Below are 21992 nucleotides of genomic sequence, written 5' to 3'. Positions count from 1 at the left end.
CCTCTCTGCACTAGAAGCTCCGAAGAAATCTCCCGTGGGTCGACGGAATCGTCCCCCTGCAACCGCAGGCACCAAAAGCTGCATTACCGGTCCCTTGGGTCTCCTCTCAGCACGACGAGCGAGGTCCCTCGAATCCAGCAACTCTGTCCAAGTGACTCCCACAGTCCAGTGACTCTTCAGTCCAAGTTTGGTGGAGGTAAGTCCTTGCCTCACCTCGCTAGACTGCATTGCTGGGAACCGCGACTTTTGCAGCTACTCCGGCCCCTTTGCACTTCCGGCAGAAATCCTTCGTGCACAGCCAAGCCTGGGTCCACGGCACTCTAACCTGCATTGCACGACTTTCTAAGTTGGTCTCCGGCGACGTGGAACTCCTTTGTGCGACTTCGGGTGAGCACCGTTTCACGCATCCTCGTAGTGCCTGTTTCTGGCACTTCTCCGGGTGCTACCTGCTGCTAAGAGGGCTCCTTGTCTTGCTCGACGTCCCCTCTACCTCCTGGTCCAATTTGCGACCTCCTGGTCCCTCCTGGGCCACAGTAGCGTCCAAAAACGCTAACCGCACGATTTGCAGCTAGCAAGGCTTGTTGGCGTTCTTTCGGCGGGAAAACACTTCTGCACGACTCTACAAGGCGAGAGGGATCCGTCCTCCAAAGGGGAAGTCTCTAGCCCTTTGCGTTCCTGCAGAAACCGCAGCTTCTTCAGTCCAGTCGAAGCTTCTTTTCACCCGCAGCTGGCATTTCCTGGGCATCTGCCCATCTCCGACTTGCTTGTGACTTTTGGACTTGGTCCCCTTGTTCCACAGGTACCCCAGATTGGAAATCCAGCGTTGTTGCATTGTTGGTTTGTGTCTTTCCTGCCTTATTCCCCTATCACGACTTCTTGGTCCTTTGGGGAACTTTAGTGCACTTTGCACTCACTTTTCAGGGTCTTGGGGTGGGCTATTTTTCTAACCCTCACTATTTTCTAATAGTCCCAGCGACCCTCTACAAGGTCACATAGGTTTGGGGTCCATTTGTGGTTCGCATTCCACTTTTGGAGTATATGGTTTGTGTTGCCCCTATCCCTATGTGTCCCCATTGCATCCTATTGTAACTATACATTGTTTGCACTGTTTTCTAAGACTATACTGCATATTTCTGGTATTGTGTATATATATCTTGTGTATATTTCCTATCCTCTCACTGAGGGTACACTCTGAGATACTTTGGCATATTGTCATAAAAATAAAGTACCTTTATTTTTAGTATAACTGTGTATTGTGTTTTCTTATGATATTGTGCATATGACACTAAGTGGTTCTGTAGTAGCTTCACACGTCTCCTAGTTCAGCCTAAGCTGCTCTGCTAAGCTACCATTATCTATCAGCCTAAGCTGCTAGACACCCTATACACTAATAAGGGATAACTGGGCCTGGTGCAAGGTGCAAGTACCCCTAGGTACTCACTACAAGCCAGTCCAGCCTCCTACAATGAGCTCTTGCATTTCGTCCCAAGTAGCCCCGTTGGAGTGAGAGAGTAGACCCACTGAGTTTGCGATTCTCCAGTGGTTGGCATGTCCTGCAGCCACCCTTTTCCCAGCAGTGTTGATGTGCTTACTCTCCTTGTCAGGAGGTGGAGCTTCCCCTGTGTCCTGGGATGCTGTTCTTTTCCTTGCAGATGTGACTACTATGGATTCTGCCGGAGAATGACACCTGATGTATATTGGGTTTGAAGGTGAAGACCTGTACTTTCTTTCAATGAGTGGCATTAGCTCTCTAGATTATACTGGGTCCTTAAAGATGTCCTTTGAGACATTTAATATTGAGCCAATCATAGGAAGATTTTGCACTGTGTGCTAAGTGCGAGAGAGTGTCTCTACCATGAAATCTGTCTCTTCCTCTGTGGTCTCTATGGGAAGTTTGTGTTAATCTGTAGCCCTCTGTATGCAACTATGAGAAGATGAGGTGTCATCAGGTGGTGAGGCTTTGGTAGGAATTGGTGGTTCCATATCGTTGTCAAGCACAACCATGTCATAATCATCCCATGGGTCTGGGCTGTGGTGGGTATCCCCAAGAATCAGAGTCATATTTGTTGAGGTGTATTTCCACCCTCCTCTGCCTGTGTAGGTGAGGGTGATCTTGACTCTGGGGATTGTAGTTGGCTAAATGTCAAGCGGCTTCTGGTCTTATGTTCAGTCGCCACTATCTATGGTGGTGGCTGTGGCATTTCCAAATCCTGGGCCTGTCTTTTGGAAGTGTCTGTATGTCTCTTTTGCAGTCCTTCAAAAACATTGCCCTCTTCTTCTTGTGGCACTTGTTTTTGGGATGTTTTTGCCTGCTTCTCTGACACTGTTGGTATTACAGAGGAAGGCATCTGTCTTGGTGGGAACGTGGGTTTTCTCAGGCTTTGACGAGTGACCATGCTCCTTTTATTTTGTTGGTGCTGATGTATATCTGGAGTCCGAGTGGCTTGACGTTGAGCATTTCTTCTGATACAATGACTTTTCCGGCATTTAAGCTGGCTTTGTCTTCTTCTGTGCAGATGCAGGTGTCGATGTTGACTTGTGCTTCGGTACCAAAGCAGTGTTGGTGCTATCCACATGTTTTGGCCTTGTTGGCGACTGGGATCGAGAACAGCCTTGTCCCTTCTTGGCTCTGAGGCATGCTTGCGATGTCAACAAGAGCCTGATGGCTGTGGTGCACCGTGGTGTGGAGAGGGAGGTGTATGTAAGATTTTCTTTGCACAGTGTGGGTCAATAGTACTAGCCGCCCTTGGTGTTATCTTCATTTTTGTTCCTAACCCAGGTACCAGAGTGTTTTGCATGGGTTCCCCAATCTGCACCTCCGACTCTTCTTCCTCACTGGACTCTTCAGAGGTGACATCGTGGGGGCTGGTGATGACAATTCCCCCTTGCACTGTTGTCTTAGTGTCGATCTCACCCTCACTATGTGATTCTACGTGCGAGACATCTGCCTCTACTGCTATGTCCACGTTATGTGATGGGTGCTGATTCCTGTTCCTTGTGACCTAGAGGTAAGCATAAGTTACAGATTTTATGTGTCTGAAATAGGCCTATTAGGCCCTGACAGAGGGCACTGTTGAAATAAGCTTTCTCTTTTCACCTCCATTACCAGAGACAGACATTCTAGACAGGTGTGGATGTCGATGAAGTGAAAGTCTGGTGCGTGCGCTTGATCTGTACACTGTTCCAACGTGTGTTGTTGTTCTTTGTTGAACTTCGATTAGGTGGACCTTCCTTTTTTCGTCCGTAGGCTACGTGGGTGTCAAAATGGAGCGAACAAATAATTTAACACAGAACACGTTGAACATGTGTAATACCTCAAGGAGGAAGAAATACGATGCACAACATCAACCATAAAACCTCTTCCAGAAAAACAACAAAAAAACTTGCAGAGTCTGGGCCCAACATGAGATGGCAGGAATGTGCATAGTATGTATACCTGAAGCCACCACATACTAAGAATGAATATATATATATATATATATATATATATATATATATATATATATATATATATATATATATATATATATATATATATATATATATATATATATATATATATATATATATATATATATATATATATATATATCATTATGTCCCCACCAAATCTCTCCATTTAAGAGCAACAAGTGAATGGCCTCTGCAATATGAAATGTCATGGCATAATCAATAATCAACATAAATTCTAAGATTTGCCGCCTCCGAATGTTTCAAAGCGCGACCTCATACTATTATATGACTGGTAAATATTCCGCTTTAGATAGATAAAACAAATGTGTCTTTTTTGTGAACAGCCTTCATGGAGAGGGTGTCAGTTCAAAATAAGTAAGTCATTTCACCAATAGCACACTGAAATAAATAACTTAGGGCCATATGTACAAACACATTTTCCCATTGACACAGAATGGGAAAAACCGTTTGCTACATCTGGCCCTTAATACCTTACAGACCATACTAAATTAAGCAATACCTAAATGTTTCACCCCATAACTTTGACAACTACTTTCTTTTGTCAAAAATAAATATGAACACAATAAATGCACAATTTGACTCATCTTAAAACGTACCTGACAAGCAGAACGTAAGAAGCTTGCTAACTTTTGAGAGTCAACTTTCGGTATTGAAACAGCATCGGAAAACTCACTATCAGTATTAGAGGGACCTATAAAAAAATGACATTTTGTCAGAAAACAGTGGGAAAAAATATGTTAAAACAGTCATATTGCAATTTAAAATTGTGTATCACGATGTCAGAATTCATGGAGAAATACTGCAGTCACACAACCAACTTACAAAAAATCTTGAAGATGTTCCATCTGCTAGTGTGGTGAACATATCTCATCAGCCTCAGGGATGCTGGGTATTTTATCAGGTTCGAGGTTCTTCACAATGGTGGTGGGGGTGCCAAATAAAGAGGCTAGTTCTACCACACAAGAATGCAGTTTAATGTTGTAAAGCAAGGAGGACACCTGTCCGTGGCGGATGGTAGAATTTCCACTACTGAATATATGCACGCAGACAGTATGCCAGCAATGGAGGTAACGATGTCAGTACCACCCACATCTAATCTGCTGGGGGGACTCCCTCACACAGTGACAATCCAACAGACTTTCCATGGCAATTAAATGCACACTATTACACTGGACACAGCAAACTGGACCCCTGCTCCACCACCTTTCCTTGCAAAGTTACCTCTGCACCCAGGTAACCCAGATGGTGGAGCCAGTGGAGACAATCAAATAAACTCAAGAAAGGGGGATTGGTTTCAGAGGTATGGATGGAGATTCTGTCATTTACTGGCTAAATCACTCCTTCAAATCAGGTCCTTTATCATTTGTTGGATTATATAGTATTGATTTTGCCAACTTTCAGTCTCAACATCATAAACAAAAGGTAAGAGGTGTGAATTACAAAACTGAACATACGCCTGGAGCGCATATACACATCTAAAACAGTGTAAGACATTACTTTTCACTACTCTACAGTACTGGTGAAGATCATCTAAATCTACGTTTTTGCTTTAACTACTGGATTTTGAATCAGTTATGCACAGACTACTGTCAGAAGCCAACTGACTGAGTCACAATAGATTCAAAGCAGGAAAAGGGGCAAAAATGTAATTCCTACTTTTGAGGGCATTGTATGCAACGGTATTTGGTTCTCACATAAATCATCTCTGAAGGTATATGTAAAACAGTCCATACATCTAGAAACCTTTCAGCCTTTTTCAAGATTTGATAGTGCTGACCCAATTGCATAATTGTCTAACTGGAACTAAATGGTTGAACCTGACATGGTTACATGGGCACACTATTGACTGCAGCACATGCAATCAAGGCTAAATGTTATGCATGTGGTGATGTTTTATTTTGAAGAAAAATCCGTGATTGACTACCAAGAATTCAACATATGAAAACTAAATAACTGAATTCCTTTAAGGTAATGTGAAACTGCTGTTGGCGAACGTTTGTACTGCAAACTTGTTAGCATATGTAAAAACTGGTTCAGCCCAGCAGAGATAAAGCACCATACTCTAGCACATAACTCTAACAAACGTGGGTGATGTTTCCAGATGCAATACCTTAACATTGTTGCAAAAATATTGTTGGTCCAAAATACTGTGATGTCAAGAATATCATGGGACAGAATACTGTAGATAAGAATAAAAAATTGTAAATGTTTAAAATTGTCTTAATATGATTGTATTTAATAAAATTACGCTGTTAATAGTTTATGTTTTATTACTTTTTGCATTGTTATTAATATTCTGTATTATGTATATATACAAATGTAGTATTAGTAGTAAAATACATTATGTGTCCAAGAATAATTGAAGTAGCACAATAAAACAGTTAAAAACAGTACATTAGATTAATAAAACAATATTGCAATTTGCATTGAAAAATGATTGCTATTGGCCTGATTACACAGAAGATAATTCATAAGTACAAGCAATAGATAAAAATCTCAATGGTCCGCCATGTCTAGAGTGAGTTTCATGCAAAACATAAACAAGTGTTATTTTAAGCTAGGTGCAAACACAGATTAAGTTGAATATTTTCCAATAAAAGTGAATACGGAAATAAAATTAATTAACAGACTCAACAACTGCAATAATTACATTTCAATAGGCTAGGATATGATTACTTACACATATAACATGAGCTGAAAGATGACGGCAGTGGCTCTCATGCCACAGCATTGGTGCACATACAAACCCTGCAAACCCGTAGGGCAACCAAAAAGATATGGTGGAAGTGTACTGTTGTAAATGCCGAGTGCCGAATTACGGCCTAGTCCCTCCCACTACTAGAAAACAAAGTGGTAGTATTATAGCGGAAGACCAATTCACTTCCTGGTCACAGCCACTGACAGTAAAATCTACTAACACAGAAAACAGTTAATCTACTTGTGTGGAGTTCAAAATTTGAAAAGCAAGTGCAAAGTGTCAGAACCCAAACTCTGACAATAGGGTTTCAACCACTTTGCTTGCGCTGAAAACTACAGTGGGCAGCAAAGGATGATATGTTCTTATGGACTCCACTCTATCCTAACATACTGAACATGAACGTTTGTTACTCGTCTCAGGGTTCGTCTTGCTCAAAATGTGTGTAATACTGCTGACTGCTAAAGTGCCAACACTAAATCTGATGTAAAGTGCTTTGCAAACTGCGGAACAACCTCATCATGATTGGGTTCAAACTGAGGGGAGGGTTTAAAAGTCAAGAATCTCCCAGTAAGACTATTACTGTCAGCTTTCTGCATGCACTCGCTTTTTATATACCCCCAAAAAGCCCTCTTCACAAGAGCCTTTTTTTGTTTTTTTTAAGAGTTAATGGCGGAGGGATCCACAGAGCTTCCAAACCCAACCCAAAGAGCCATTTTTAATATGAGCCAGCCTAGGAACAGTCATGTTCTTATTCATAGGAATAAGTTCACAAAGTCCTTGCCTGTACAATTCAAGTTTAGTTTAGTTTATTTGCTTTTGGTAATACATATAAAGATTTTTTTATTTTATTTGAAATTCTTTAGTGGTGGGTTGTTGGGTTTTTAGAAGAGTAGGATGGGAAGTGCTTTATATATATTAGTTGTTCAAATTAGTTTAATTTATACATTTCAATTTTGTTAGCTTATCAGTTATGTAAATTATTTGATTTATCCAAATTATTTAATAGATTAATTTCCAAATGTTACTGGTCAATTTTACTGTTAATTGGTTAATTAGTTTAATTATGTAAGCACTGTTCATAATCTTTATAATCATGAATTGTATCGATTTGTATTATTTTATAGTATTTTTAAATGAAACCATACTATTCATTTTTAATTAGAGTTAATGGCGGAGGGATCCACAGAGCTTCCAAACCCAACCCAAAGAGCCATTTTTAATATGAGCCAGCCTAGGAACAGTCATGTTCTTATTCATAGGAATACGTTCACAAAGTCCTTGCCTGTACAATTCAAGTTTAGTTTAGTTTATTTGCTTTTGGTAATACATATAAAGATTTTTTTATTTTATTTGAAATTCTTTAGTGGTGGGTTGTTGGGCTTTTAGAAGAGTAGGATGGGAAGTGCTTTATATATATTAGTTGTTCAAATTAGTTTAATTTATACATTTCAATTTTGTTAGCTTATCAGTTATGTAAATTATTTGATTTATCTAACTTATTTAATAGATTCATTTCCAAATGTTACTAGTCAATTTTACTGTTAATTGGTTAATTAGTTTAATTATGTAAGCACTGTTCATAATCTTTATAATCAAGAATTGTATTGATTTGTATTATTTTATAGTATTTTTAAATGAAACCATACTATTCATTTTTAATTATCGTTATCTGTTTTGTGGGTGTTTGATTTTTGGAGTTGTAGGGTAGGGAGTGACATAAATGTGTGTGCACATGTATATATATACACACACACACACACACACACACACACAGTGTATTGCTAAAAAACAAAATGCTATTATTTTATTTAGAGTTTTCTTTTTTAAAACTGTAATCCTAATTTTTAATTAACATCTCCAAAGTCACTGAAAACAGATACTATAGTACTGAACATCTACATGTTGAGAACATGAATAACTTCCAAGTAAGTAAGGGAAAATATGAACAACCTGTAACAGCTGATGAATACTGTCTCAAGGAACCCAACCAAAATGTCAGCACATTTAAGAACAACATACTGTTTCTTCATAAACACAACCTGAAACACAGGCAAAGAACGAACACAGTTTGGTTTTTGGGCCCAGCTGAGGTCAGGGAGGAAGGCTCAATGGAAGGTACCTTAGAAATCCCCAACACCTGATGCCCAGTGGGAGAGCAGCCTTTTGTTTGCCAGTGCTTAAGGGGATCTGCATCTATGTTACCACAGAGCTGAGGTACTCAACTCTTTGGGACGTTAATTCAATGCTTAACCTTTTCTTATTGTGGCCACCAAATAGGTTTCTCTCCTTGAAAGGACTCTCAGTCAAATTAGCAATTCTCCTATGTTTGGTTACATGCAGGAGAGTTTCTGATGTATGGGCCCTTGATTTACCGGGGAGGGTGTTTTCCCCTGATGGAGTGTCTTTTCCAGAAAGTTGATGTACCAAGTCAAATACTCGTGTAATTTCTTACCCAGCTTTCAGAGAGTCCACAAGTTGTGCGTGGTCGAGTGCCTCAAGGAATATAAGGAGATGACTGCTGATGTCCGCCCTCCAAGCGAAAGACAGCTTCTTATTGCACTGAGAAAGCCGTACAAAGTGGTTTCTTCCCCTACAATAGCCCTTTGGGTTTGTTGGGTTATGCAGGAGGCAGGTATAGATACCAAAGTGTTTAGAGCACATTCAGATAGAGGAGCAATGGCTTTGAAGGCTTTTTGCTTAGGAGCACGTTTTGAAGTTTTAATGTGTGCAGCTGATTGGTCCTTGGACTCTACTTTTAAAAGGTTCTACTTTAAACCAGTGTTGGAAGTGGCTCAGTTGGTAATGAACAAGGGTCAAGCTAGCATAATCCGTACCTCTAATCCTGACATAGAATGAAAAAGTGCCTAGCTTACTTGAAGGTAAGTTTCAATTCTATTAAGGACACAGAGGAGAGGACTACCCTAACCAGCGATCATTCAGATGCTAACCCTCCCCATTTGGAGTAAGTAATTTGTTTCCTTGATTAAAGGTTGTAGTCATAATGCTATACTTGGAAGTAACAAGTTATTTCAGTGTCTATGACTGTAATACTCATTAATGCTCTACAACAATGAAGTGGTGAAAAGCCTATCTTTGCAGGAAATGACGGATGTAAACAGGATGTCTGAGGATACACTTGCAGAGTGATTCGTGCAAAGGAATAGGGAGTTAGAACAGTGAGAAATGACTGTATTCAGACCACGCTGCAAGAATGAAGGACTAAACTGTTGTGCGTTTTTTTCCCTGATGTTCATGGAAAAAGTAGTCTATTATCGTCTAAAGGCTGCTGTGTGTTTCATACAGTTATTAAAGCGAAGGAATAAAGCAAAATCCTTGCCTTTGTGTCCTTAATAGAAATTAAACTTACCTTCACTTAAGCTAGGCAAATTTTCATTCAGCATGCCTTTTTGTTTACTGCACTCAACATAGCATGTTCATACTCTCTTATAATACCTCATAAGTCTGCATGATCACTGAAGTGTATTTTAATTTGAGCACTGTGCATTAATATCCAAGCCTTTAAGTTGCCCTATGGAAATATTGCAAGTACTTAACTTGTATTTTGTTTGCAGTAGTTCAAATAGATTAAAAATACCTGTCCCTTTTAAAAGCTCTTAGGCTTTTTTTTAATACAGCTCTTGTCATCAATATAGATGATGAGGAATATATTGACTCACCTCCAGATACTCTAGCCCCCTCTCCGGGGTACTGGGTCCATTTTTCTTCAGTCTCTATATTTTCTGTTTGAATGTCTTGTTCAACAGAATCATCATTGCATTGAACATATGCCTGAAACAGAAATAATTATTATGAACAGTGAATATCAAGTATAGTAGACTGAAATATATAAGACAAGACTAAAATATTAGACTGAAGAAAGGAAAGGTTAGATACTTCTAATCGTAGTTCTCCATCATGCATTCTCCATTAAATTAATGAACTCTAGAATATCTTTGCTAATGTGCACATTTCTAAAAATAAATCTCTCTTTCCAAAAGGAGCTATACCAATATGACCATGGTTCTTTCATAGCCAGATTACAATAAACCTAAACCTAAAAAACACAATGCAAACCTTTTTATTAATCTCATATTCTGTTAGGTAGAGTGAGGATTAACTATGCTTGTAGCTATAGCTGGCTGATATTATGTGCAAAAGTGCCTGCAATGCAATGAGAAACATAGCTTTCAAATTTCAAGATACAACTGCACAGAAGCTCAAAATGAGCACACATTGGGAAAGTGATGGCTAAAGTGAGGTTCTGCTATGATATAATGAAGGGAGCAGAGGGAAACACATGAGAAAACCTGTTTAAAAAACACATCATAATAGGTTATTTGAATAAGGAAGATTGATCACACAATCAAAAAATGGCAACATGCCCACAGTAAAGCTTTGTCAGGCCAAGGACGACACAAACAAAAGGTTATGAAATAACTAAGTTTGGAGAGGGTCAACCTGTTTCCCCATGCAATAGGCAAATTAACTTAAACCAAAAGCCTGAACAGATAGACTATGGAGAATGGTACAGAGCAGCTAAAATGAGATATACATCCTTGGACAGATAGGACCCTCACTGAAATGCAGATTGTGGAGGTTCAGATGCAGTGCTCTGCCTTGTAGCTGAGACATCAAAACCTCCCAAACAGAAACCAAATGGGATGGCTGATGCCTAGGATCAGAAGGATAGAGTATCAGACCGTCCTGGCACAATCCAGGCTTCCAGGATCAGCTGAGGTTGGTCCTGCCTGACCTTTATTCAGGACCAGTGGTATCAGCTTCAGAAATGGAAATGCGTGTCAGAGGCCATAATCCCATAGAAGTTGGAACTTGTCTGATTGAGACCCACAAGTAAGACAGTCTAGAGTTCTGAAGGCCGGACACGGATTGTTTCAGAACGTGATAAATACAGCTACTCATGCCACACCCACGAGGCCCACGTTGAGGTGCAGACATCACTCCTGATTAGTAAAAATTAGTTAATTTACCTTAACGTTTTAGGGCTGCCTGTTGATTGCCCATCAGGGAGATACCATGTGAAGTTACAACTACTGCCACACAGCTTCAGAGCCTCAGGCAAGTCGGCACTCCACCCTGCTTGTTGCAAGACAATATGTCAGTGATGTTGCCCACCAGAACCTGGATCAACCTGCTCTTGATCGAAGCCACAAAAGCCCTGGGGGGCTGAAGAATAATGGATAAGCCCTAAAGATTAATCTGATGGTGCTGCTAAATGAGAGACAAGAGGCTTCTGAGCTCCACATACTGTATGTGGCCTGCCCAATCTAAAGCACGCAGATCATTCACCACTGAGACATTCAGAGGAAGAGGGAGCACAGTCTGTCACACGTCAGAGTGACAAGTAACACCCAGCGAAGGTCCTTGGAACAAGTTATGAATCCTTCTATTAGCCATCACCATTGCTGGGTCCAGTGCAGACAAAGGTTTTGTTGAAGGGGTTTGCAAATGCCTATGAACATGAGACACAAGAAGGATACAAGACACTAGAAGGCCAAGTAATTTCAGAATTATCAAGGCTAGTCATAGCTCTCACTTGAAATATCTGAATCATAGACAAAATAAGTGCATTGGATTCTGTGGGGATCCCAAGGTCTTTCATGGTGACGTATCCAGAATGGCCCCAGAAAATGGATAACCTCTGATAAGATTGATGATAGGACTTAGGCTCACTTGCTGAAATCCCAGAGTAGACAGTAAAAACCCTGCCCATGCTATGGTGGTCGAAGACCAGAAGAAGCAAGCCCACCTTCAAAAGCCAGTCACAGATGTAGAGGAAAATGTGGATTGGTGACCTGACGATAGGCTGTTACCTGACCTTTGAAAGGACAGTGAATTGGAAGTGGTTCAAAAATATTACAAAGTGGAGATACAACCTGTGGAACTGCAGGACTGGCACATGAAAACAGATGTCTTGCAGGTCCAACAGTGACAGAACCTAAACAAGTGTCACCATTTTCAAATTTTCTTTCATGAGGAACATATTAAATACTTTTTGGTACAGAACTGGTCTCAGGTTCCCATCCTTCTTGTGAAACATACTTTGAATAGCAAGCCAGGCCCCTCTCCAGCTCAGGTATGAGCATGCTGGCTCTATTTGCTTCTTCAGAAAGAATAGTAGTATATTTCAAAGACATCTGAACAATAATTGGAAAAATATGAGGGGGTACCCAGAAAGATAAGGGTATAACCTTGCTGATCAATTTAAGGGACCCATTGGTCCAATATAATAGAGTGTTAGTTGAAAGACAGTGTTGGATACATTCCCGGACTGCTGATAGATGCAAAACTAAAGAGGCTTGGTAACAGGGGCACCTTACAAGAAGGAGAAGGAGGACTGCTCCTGCATTTGGCGACCTTTTACCTAAAGGATGTCGGATAGGTTGTGAGGAAGGCCTCGGCAAAGAGCATGACCCTACAAATAAGCCCAAATCTTCTGATACTGCTGATGGACTTGCCTGGAGTGAGAAAACAGCCCCAAGGAGCACACTGTACCTCTAATGGCCATAAAGCATTAAAATGCAGAATCAGACTTTTCACCACGCAATTTAGTCCAAACACAGGGAATTTTTGTGAGGCTTGGGCATCCATGGAAAACCCAGTGGCACGCATTCAAGTGTAGCGTCTAATGGACTTTCATAGGTCTTAAGGGAAAGTGGGCAAACATTCACCCACTGTATTGCAAAAGACAAGAGTAGAGCAATCCAGGAGACAAACAGCAGTGAAGGACTGAAGCTTTAGGAAGACTGATGAAAATGTTCTCTTGTTCATAGTATTTGTTTATTTTAATACTTCTTTCTTGTGGTGCAATAGACAAAGGGTTTGAAATTATTTTCCTTGCAGAAGCCTCAATTATAAGTCTCACAGGAGTAGATCGCTGTGCCAAAAAAGATGGATCACCTGGTGAAGCTCTGTGTTAATTTGTGATAAAGCAATGCACAGGCAGCGGGATCGAACAAGGAGTAGACCATGCTGCCTTGAAGGATTCAGCCACAGCTTTATTAAATGGATGCAATGGCTCCAAAGTAAAAGGCCTTTGCTGCAAACATTCGGTCAGAAGGCTGGCCTTAGTATCCATTGCAAAAGAAGCATTCTCTTCTGTTCTGGACCAAAGGATGAATTCACTTCAGTCTCCAGTGAAGCGTCCAAGCCACTAGCATCTTAGAAGTCAAGATGCAAGCCAGCATCAGTATAAAGAGGAGGAAGCAAGTGGTCCACCTCCCCTTCATAGTCTTCATTATGGGGAATCTGCTCCAGGCAATGAAGTGCATCAGAGTCAGAGGCAAAGGAGAAGAGTCTAGCTGAAATTCAGGATGGGCTTTGTCGACTGCATGCACAATATGGGAAACCAGAGCCGAAGCCAGTCCAAAATCTGAAATAGGAATTAGAGTGGCATCTTGTGGCTTTGGAGCTGAGAGGTGCCACTGACACAGGAACAATAAGCAGAGTCTACAGCCAAGGAGTTAAAGCACAGTTTGGTGACTGCAGTGTGGCAGACTGAGTTTGTTCAGGGTCAATTGGCAAAAAGGGAGGGTCAAGACAGGAGGCTCCTATGGATCCATGGGGCACGGAGGCACACCATGGATCACATGGCACACAAACTCTTAAAGAGCTACAGCATGGCCTCCTTGACGGTTACAAATAGCTACAGAGCAAATGATGGCCAGGTGATCTTGACCTCAAGACAAGAATTGGACGTCAGTCGGAACAGGGACTTTAGAGTACTAACTATGCAAATTCTCCCTGGAGCACAAGCATTGAGAAGACGAAGAGCTTTAATTGGACATTTTGCATTTTATCTTTGACACGTCACTCAACTTTCCTTTTAGAATACTTGAAGAGGCAAATAGGACTACAAAACAACCATATGATTTGGAACAAAATAGACTCCATTTTTTTATGCTCAGCAACTTATAGTTCAGTTGCTGCTGCCCGATGGCCCTCAGATGAACTAGAGAGCATTTGTAACTGGACTTAGAGTTATGCCTAGTACGGAGTCACCCAAGTTCCAATCTGTGCAGGCTCTTTAATGGCATCTGTTTAAGACAATCACAGGACAGTCTATACCCTGTCATTTTACAGGGTATGATGTCTATGCATACACTCAAAAAAAAGTTTTTTTGCAATATATTCAGTAAAAAGGACGAGAAGCGGTAGCAGTGGAGCTACGGATGTGTGCCACAGAATTTAGAAAAAGAAGTAAGCACAGATGGTACCTATATTTGGCTCTGTGTTGTTATGTCAAGAGGTGGGAAGGACATTTGGCATGAGTTTTGGCTTCAGTATAACGCCTGGGAAAATTCGCAAGATGGGGAATTTGCAGCTAACAGTATCCATTGAATCACATTCTTGGATTAGGGTATGGCTTAACTGCAATTTTACCAGGTGGAGTGGACAGAACTATCATAATTGTTTGACTGTGCTAGAGTCTTCTTCAAAAGTCTCCAATGGATGTGAAAGAGTTGTCATAACTGTCCTTTACAATTTTCTCTTGTAGCACTCTCCCACTTGCAGGGTAAAAATGCTTTTGCTTGGTATTCATTTGCATCTGATATCCAGCTATAACAACATCTCTAAGTTTGGACTTTGTTAGGGAATCTCTGCTTTTGTAGGCAACTCCTGAGTTGTGAAAATGCCTTTTGAGAAGCAAGAATGTAACATGAAGAGAATTCTCACTGATGTGGGGAAAAAAATGTTTTTGCCAAGTAGTAGCTCTGCTGTTACTGGTTGTCTTGGAAATGCTGCAGGACTGTTGCCTTACATATATGACTGTGTGTACATGGATTGCACTGCAAGTTATTAGATCCTTTTCTTCATCACCAAGTAGTATGTGTTCTGGCCTGCAATTACTGTGTGATTGGTATCAGAGAAGCAGGAGAATTATCTTCACTGTCATGGTGATCATGTTATTTTGCACAGTAGCGTCTTGTTTGAGCTATTGGTCGCTGTAGTAACATGAAAAGCTTGTAATCCATAGAACAGCCTATTGGTAACAACACTGCAATGTCATTTCTCTTCCTTTTAACCTATCTCCAATTGGGTTGGGCCATCCTTTTTGTGTGTCTGGAGGGGGAGTTGTATGTGGCTAATATATGTGATGACCAAGTTAAAAAAGACTATAAAAAGGGAATTGCTTGTATATCAACATGCAGCAGAACTGTGTTGGTGTCCCAGGGAATACAAGGGTTACTGGGACACAAACAAGGCAACTGATGCCCACACCGCTGATATCGTAGTCCTAACCTAATCTGGCTAATGACATGTGAGCTCCAAGCACACCCTTTCAGCACTTGACTCTCAGGGTAGCAAGGTGAAAAGCTCAAGGCTTCTTAGGAAGGTAGTGTGAGGGTAGGAACTAAGAACTCAGCATTGCACAATAAATTCAGTAATGACTGTCCAGTTCAGACAGAGAAAAAGAGAGAGTGAGACATTGAGAATGGGCTCGGCTCTGTCACTGTAGAAAACAGGGGAACTAAGCATTTTGAGCATGTCAAATAGTAAGCCAACTTTGGGAAAGACAGAATGGATCACTGTGAAGTAAAAACAGAAGTAGAACATGTGGTGGCTCTAGTTGGAATTGTTTAGGAAAATGTGCCAAACATTTGCCAATGTGTTTGGAGGTATTCCCGGGTGAGGACTGAGGAGAGGAGACCTCTGTTTTACCTTGAAACTGTGTATCTGGAAAAGCTGCTCTGAAGTCTGAAACTGTCTCATAATGTTCCACAAGGAAAAAAGGGTCCTGGACTTGACTGGACAAACACTGCTAGTTGTAGAACCTATTCTGTTAGAGTGGTGAAGATCAACTTAACAGAAGAAACATCTGCAGTGGTTCTGATGAAAACCACCAAGACCAGTGGCAACAGGACTTTTAGCCATGGTTCTATTTGTGGAGAAAACAATTTTTCCACTTGAAGCCATAGGGTGATGACCAGAACGACTTCCTTTAACGTTTGGGGCCAATATAATTGACGAGAGTCCCTGCAACTGGAAACTACAGCTTTTTAAACAAACGGATTTACTGCTGTAATTGAACAGCACTGTTTTTATAAAGGAAAACAGTTTCCAAGTTATTCTGTTTTAAAACCATTCTCTGGCCACAAAGTAATTCAGTGCTAAAACAAGTGCACTATTAACATCATGTGGCTGTTTCTTTAAGGACCACAGTCAATCAGTTAGTATGTTCACATTTTAGCTTCCAAAAACAACTTTTTATTAAAAAGAGGCATCACTATTTTTTTTTTTTTTTTAATAACTCTTGATCCTTTCATCAGGTTTGCTTCATCTTTGTTCAGTTTTAAACATGAAATGTGGGTCTTTTCAACTAAATTGGTGATCTTGTCTTTTTTATTCCCTGCTATGTTGTTTTGGTGCTCCAGCTTCGTAACTTGGTGAATGTTCTATGAGGAGACCTTGCTACTTGTAACAAGCTATTAAGGCTAAGCTTAAGACTATTCATAGAAACATTTAACTAAATTGGAACTTTCTTTCTTTATTTATTCGGTTGGATAATTCCAACCATAAAACAGATAAATACATATCATACAACATTCAGAACAAATAAAAAATTATATATTTACAAAGCCCTGAGCTTGAGCGGGATAGGGGCTGCTGTGCAGCTCTTTTCAGGACTGTGGGATTTTTCTCCAATAGGGACACCCCCCATCTATTGGGCTTTGGCACACTGGATCAAGGGGGCCATAATTAGCTGGAACTGTAACTGACCCCCCCCCCCCACCACTCAACAGGGAAACTGCCACCTCCAGGGCCTGCAATGTTTCCATTACCCGGGCCAGGCTTGCCTCAATCATCTCCTTCAATTTTACCAAGAGATTATCAGCACCGGGTGCTGGAGATTGACTGACATCAGTGCCTTCCCAAGTACCAGGGCAAGTCGGATTTCCAGAAAAGATCAGTTTGGATTTTTTTCCCTGGCTTCTTCAGAGGTTTCTTCCGTTTAAGGGGGGGGGGTTTACAGCTTGGAGGGGAGACCGACAGGTTCCTTTCACATTTTCTTGATAGATCCTCAACTACCACTACCTGCAGTGGGGATTTGGGCAGATCCCCCTGGCCTGTCAGTAGCTGCCCATCTTCATTATAAAATGGCTCCAGGGCCTCAATATTTGGTGGAGCTTGCTGCCAGTCAGTCAATTACCTTGACAGGCGTCTCTCTACCAAGTCAATTCCCTTTGCAACTACCCCAACCGCTCGGGCAAGAAAGGAGTCTAGCGTTGTGTTTGTTAGCCCCTTCCCCCCTACAGATTGGTCCCCATTCTGCTGGACCCTCTTCCTGCCCATCCTAATGGATGTCCAGAAAGCCTCTCAGATGTATCTCAGATATATCTTGTCCACTAATTTATTTTAGGAGGGAGCGACCAGCACCTCAGCTTTCAATTAAAGTGGATTTAATAACTTTAAACTCTCACCCTGCTATACCAGGCTTCAGAGGGGTGGCCCAGCCCAGCCTCTTCTAGCCACTGACGGGCAAGGATGGGCACGCCCTTGGCCCGGGATTTGCGTGGGCATGGCCCGCACTGCGGGCCTCTCACCGCACTTTCAAAGCACTCTCCAGTCCCCTACCGTAGCACAGAGGCTCCGCCCCTGCCCTGGGGCCTGCTGGGTCCTAGAGTCCCCATTTCCGCAAAGTTTCAGCTTGTCCACGCTGAGGGCCTCTCACCACGCTTTTAAAGCGCTCTCCAGTCTCCTCCCATGGCACAAATGCTACGCCCCTGCCCTGGGGAGTCCCCAGTTCAGCAAAGTTTCCGCGCGTCTCACCTAAGGGTCTTTTTTAGCATTTTATGACAGATGTCCTGGACCAACAAACAGTAAGGTTCTTAATAGTTTCATCTTTGAGAGAGCTCCCCCACAGCTCAGATGAACCATGAGCACACTCTCACTAATATTAAACAGATTCTGGAAATAAGCTTGCTCACTAGTTGCCTAATGAAAGAAACGCGTTGCCACCATCACTCAGTCGGGTCGTATGAAACTGCCAATAATTTTTTTCAAAAAATGGGTAACCCTAAGTATGAAAATATAATTTACCAAAAATGAATTCCAGTTTCAATAAAATAATTCATTATTGTTTTCTGTCTCTCACTACTAGGTGGTGAAGGACAGAAACAAACAGAAGTTACATAGTCCACCCTAAAAAAAAAAAGAGCAGATGGGGTTATATCCTTTCTCCAATGGCCCCTAGTACTCTAGCTGTTGGGAGTAAGCTTTCTGTTAACAGAGCAAACTGGGGATCAGTTGATGGAAAGCTGGTGGTCTGCACGACGCTAAATGAGGTAGATAAACTGAGGGTTTGGCAGACAGGGTGCTCTGTTATGAAGTCCGATTGGGAGTACACTGCCTAACATTCCAGTAGAGTTCGCCCCTTGCATCCTGGTACATGCAGTTTGAACAATTAAAGCTTGCTTGAAAAAATCTGTAGTATTTCACTAAAGTTAGTGCAGACAGTACTGTTCATCTCTAGACACGTGTTTCTGGGTTAGTGCCCTTCATCAGTAGAGACCAAAGAACAACAAAAATATCCGAGGTTGCTGGAAATGCCGCCGATATCATCTCAGGTTTAGTACCACTCCCCGGCTCACAGGTGCATCTCCAGACCTCGTCAGCTCAATGAAGGGCACTAACCCTGTCCAACAAACTCTAAAGTAGACTCAATGTCTGTATGGACCAGTCAATATGTCATCATACTAGGGTACACTATTCAAAAGGTTTTCATCCAAAAGAATAATTTATTTAAATGACTTATTATTGTTTCAATGACAATTCGAATTGGAAATATGAATCGTAGCCTTATGCATTTTAGACAAAGCCTTCTTGAGGGATCCACAATCACATTTACAGCCCTTCATGCCTTGCTTCCTGACAACTCAGGGTTTCTTATCCACAAAATTTTCTAACCGAATATGGAACCAGTTATTATAATTTTAAAAAGTCTATGAAATTGGGTATTTACCCCTGTTCCTATTTTATATAAAGGTACTTTTTTTACTGTGGTACAGACAGTTGGTCAAATGTCAATCAGAGGTTTTGGCCAAGTTTCACCATTACATCACAGCAAACTTGAAATAATTTTTTTATCTGTTAAGTATCCATTAACAGAGAGTAAAACTGTTGTTCTGATGATCCATTTGCATAGAATTTGAGCGTAGATTGTTTGGTGTTCAATAAAATTTTATTTGTGACGATTGCTGTGTTCCATTTGAGTGGACCCAGATATCGCACAATTTGGAACTGTATTGATACTGTATTAAGACACTGGATGCAGCACCCCTACTTCTTACTGATTTTAATATACTAGGCTCTGCATATATTGGGCACATCGTCTACTTTGGTGACCATGTTGGAAAATATATGAAGTGCCCCAATTTACTGTTTGTAGTGAAAGAAACTCATCTGGGTCACATCCATGGTGTGACTCAGACTTTAGTCTCTATGTTTATTGCATACAGTGGTCCATAGCTCTCCCCAGAATTCTTGACACAGATATTGAAGCTGGTTAGCTCTTCTCACTTGATGTGCTGAACACAAATATTACAGGGCTCAAAAAATACTAATATGGGGCTGGTGACAGAGTGAAGATCAGAAACTTCATCATTCGGAAATTCAATACCACTAAAAATCTCCAGACTGTGAGCCTTTCAGATATCTATTCTTAAATTACATTTCTGATCTTTAACACATTCTTGTTAGATTTCAGTGTGTCACTTTTTCTTGGTTGCAGTGCTTAGCTTCTAAAAGAATGAGTGCTGGTGCCCGAAGCTCTGCTTAGAATCCAGAGGCAGGTGCAATTAAATGTCAGTGCGGAATACCATGGCTGCGTACTGAGTTCAACTAATGCTTCTCTAATTCACTACCAGATACTCCCTACCCCATTTATCTCACTCTGGAGAGCTTCTGTTTTCTCCTTTTGTGACAGTTCTTCCTTAGTTCTCTTATCCCATCTTTACGCTTTGTGGATTTTACCCTTGCTTGCTATGCTGCAAAAGGAAAACACATCTTTATTGACAGTAAAGTATGATGACCCTTATTCATATTTCGGTTTCTGCTAGTTTCAAAACTCTCCCTTCCATCTTGTTTTTAATTTCTTTTAAATGTGGTTTAAGCCAAGACCTTCTGATTTTACTAATATAAATATATATATATATATATATATATAAAATATACTTAGTTATAGTCACTATCGGCCACCCCTCTTCATTTAATGGTATGTAGCTGAGTCAATCACATTTTTCTTCCACCCACTACAACATGCGGTAATTGGTCCACCAACCTAAGCTATTGGCTGATTTCACGCTGAGTGTCGGCATTCTGCTCTTTCACATGAAGGATATCCACAAAGTACTTCTCTTTAATGCGTCGCTTTAATGGCAATTCATGCCTTTTGAGACCCAACTTATTTTTGCTCCTATGCAATTGTCATTTCTTTTTGTTTTGTGAAGGGCCAGTGCACTTCCTTAATCCACCAGCATGACACCACAAGTATTGATCAAAAGGCTGGCAACCAACTCCAGGCCCAATTAGGCTGTGTTTATTCATACGAACACGAAATTAGTAGAGCTGAAAAGCAAAGCAAAGGATATTGGGCTTTCAAGATCATCTGTGGACAGGTCAGAGGTTTCAATGGAAGTTATTCAACAGCCTTCCCTAGAACTTCATGTAGTACATGAAAGTACAAGTTCTATAAATAAAGCTCAGTGTACAGTAGAGAACTGGTGAAAGATTATGTCACTTCTATTCCCAAGGAAGGTACTGCTGTTTCCTCCATCAACAGGGGGGCCAGACAGCGGCATCCAGAAGCCCTACACAGGAACAAGAGTATGCTAGTGAACAAGGATCCTCATTATCTTCCGAGAGACCCCAAAAACTAGTGCTGTAGACAAGTTTAATAAGGTCACATCTGCTGCAACCATCAGCAAATGCTCCAGTAAACGGTCCATCAAAAAAACCCAAAGGGCTCAAAAGTTATGCCGATACTTTGCAAACGGTTACTGTGCCATGGATAACGAATGCAGATTCTGGTACCCTGATAAGTCACTACTCAGCCAATGTTCTTCTGTAAAGAGACATGAGCCTCCAAAAGCCAGGCCAACAGCTTCAGTGAGTCACAATAGTCGCTCTTTCGTACTCAAGGAATTGTAGAGGTTGAGTCAAATGACTCCTGAAGTTGCCAGGCAACTGAAGGAGACAGAGATCACCCAACTGATTAAAAGGTTTCCAAAGGATAAACTGATGATCCAGGAGAGAGAAGATGGCAAGGTCACGAACTACAGAGTTACAGTGCAGCCGACCGATCCGGACTGGCCCTTTGACCTGAAGGAAATAGATATCATGGTGCGCTTCCCAGATGACTTCCCTTCAGAAGTGCTCACATTGACATACCGGAGGATCAAGAATTGCGATCTGTTATGGGCAGGCACATCTAGCAAGCATCTCTGGAGTGGTTCCAGGCAAGGTTTGCCACCAATCAACTGATGGGGAAGGTGGAACTGCTTTTCCGACCTTACCTGTGCTGGCTGGATCGTAATATAGAGCGGCTTTTCACAGAAGGTGCCCGGCTGTCGAAAAGGGACATTGATGCAGAAAAGGCTGGAATTTAATTTGTTCCCTACCAGCAGCTTCAGGTATCGACCTCTGAAGACTACACTCAAGCTACTGTCCCTGGCATGGAGATGAAGACTGGTTATGAACACCAGAGCTCAGATGCTTGTGCCAGTGATAAAGAGGAGGGGAAACTAGATTGGAAACCATCAGTGGAGCAGAGGATGATGTTACTCCGATAGCGGGGTGACCT

The 21992-nt window shown here is 41.3% G+C and overlaps 1 protein-coding gene and 1 pseudogene across 2 annotated transcripts in view; one reads left to right on the top strand and one right to left on the bottom strand.

Moving 5' to 3' along the window:
- Nucleotides 1-21992, bottom strand: part of DYNC2I1 (dynein 2 intermediate chain 1) — a 436420-nt gene that overhangs the window by 233481 nt on the left and 180947 nt on the right. For both annotated transcript variants that reach the window (XM_069211167.1, XM_069211168.1), the window contains 2 exons: nucleotides 9850-9961; nucleotides 4071-4165 (listed from right to left, as the gene is read on the bottom strand). In XM_069211167.1, the coding sequence (XP_069067268.1) occupies nucleotides 4071-4165; nucleotides 9850-9961 (207 nt within the window). The remainder of the gene's footprint in view (nucleotides 1-4070; nucleotides 4166-9849; nucleotides 9962-21992) is intronic.
- LOC138261083 (uncharacterized) lies at nucleotides 13771-21981 on the top strand (annotated as a pseudogene).

Source organism: Pleurodeles waltl, chromosome 10 (assembly GCF_031143425.1).
Source record: "Pleurodeles waltl isolate 20211129_DDA chromosome 10, aPleWal1.hap1.20221129, whole genome shotgun sequence".
NCBI classification, from domain to species: domain Eukaryota; kingdom Metazoa; phylum Chordata; class Amphibia; order Caudata; family Salamandridae; genus Pleurodeles; species Pleurodeles waltl.
The sequence above is the reverse complement of the archived record's forward strand: the minus strand, read 5'-3'. Positions and strand labels throughout refer to the sequence as shown.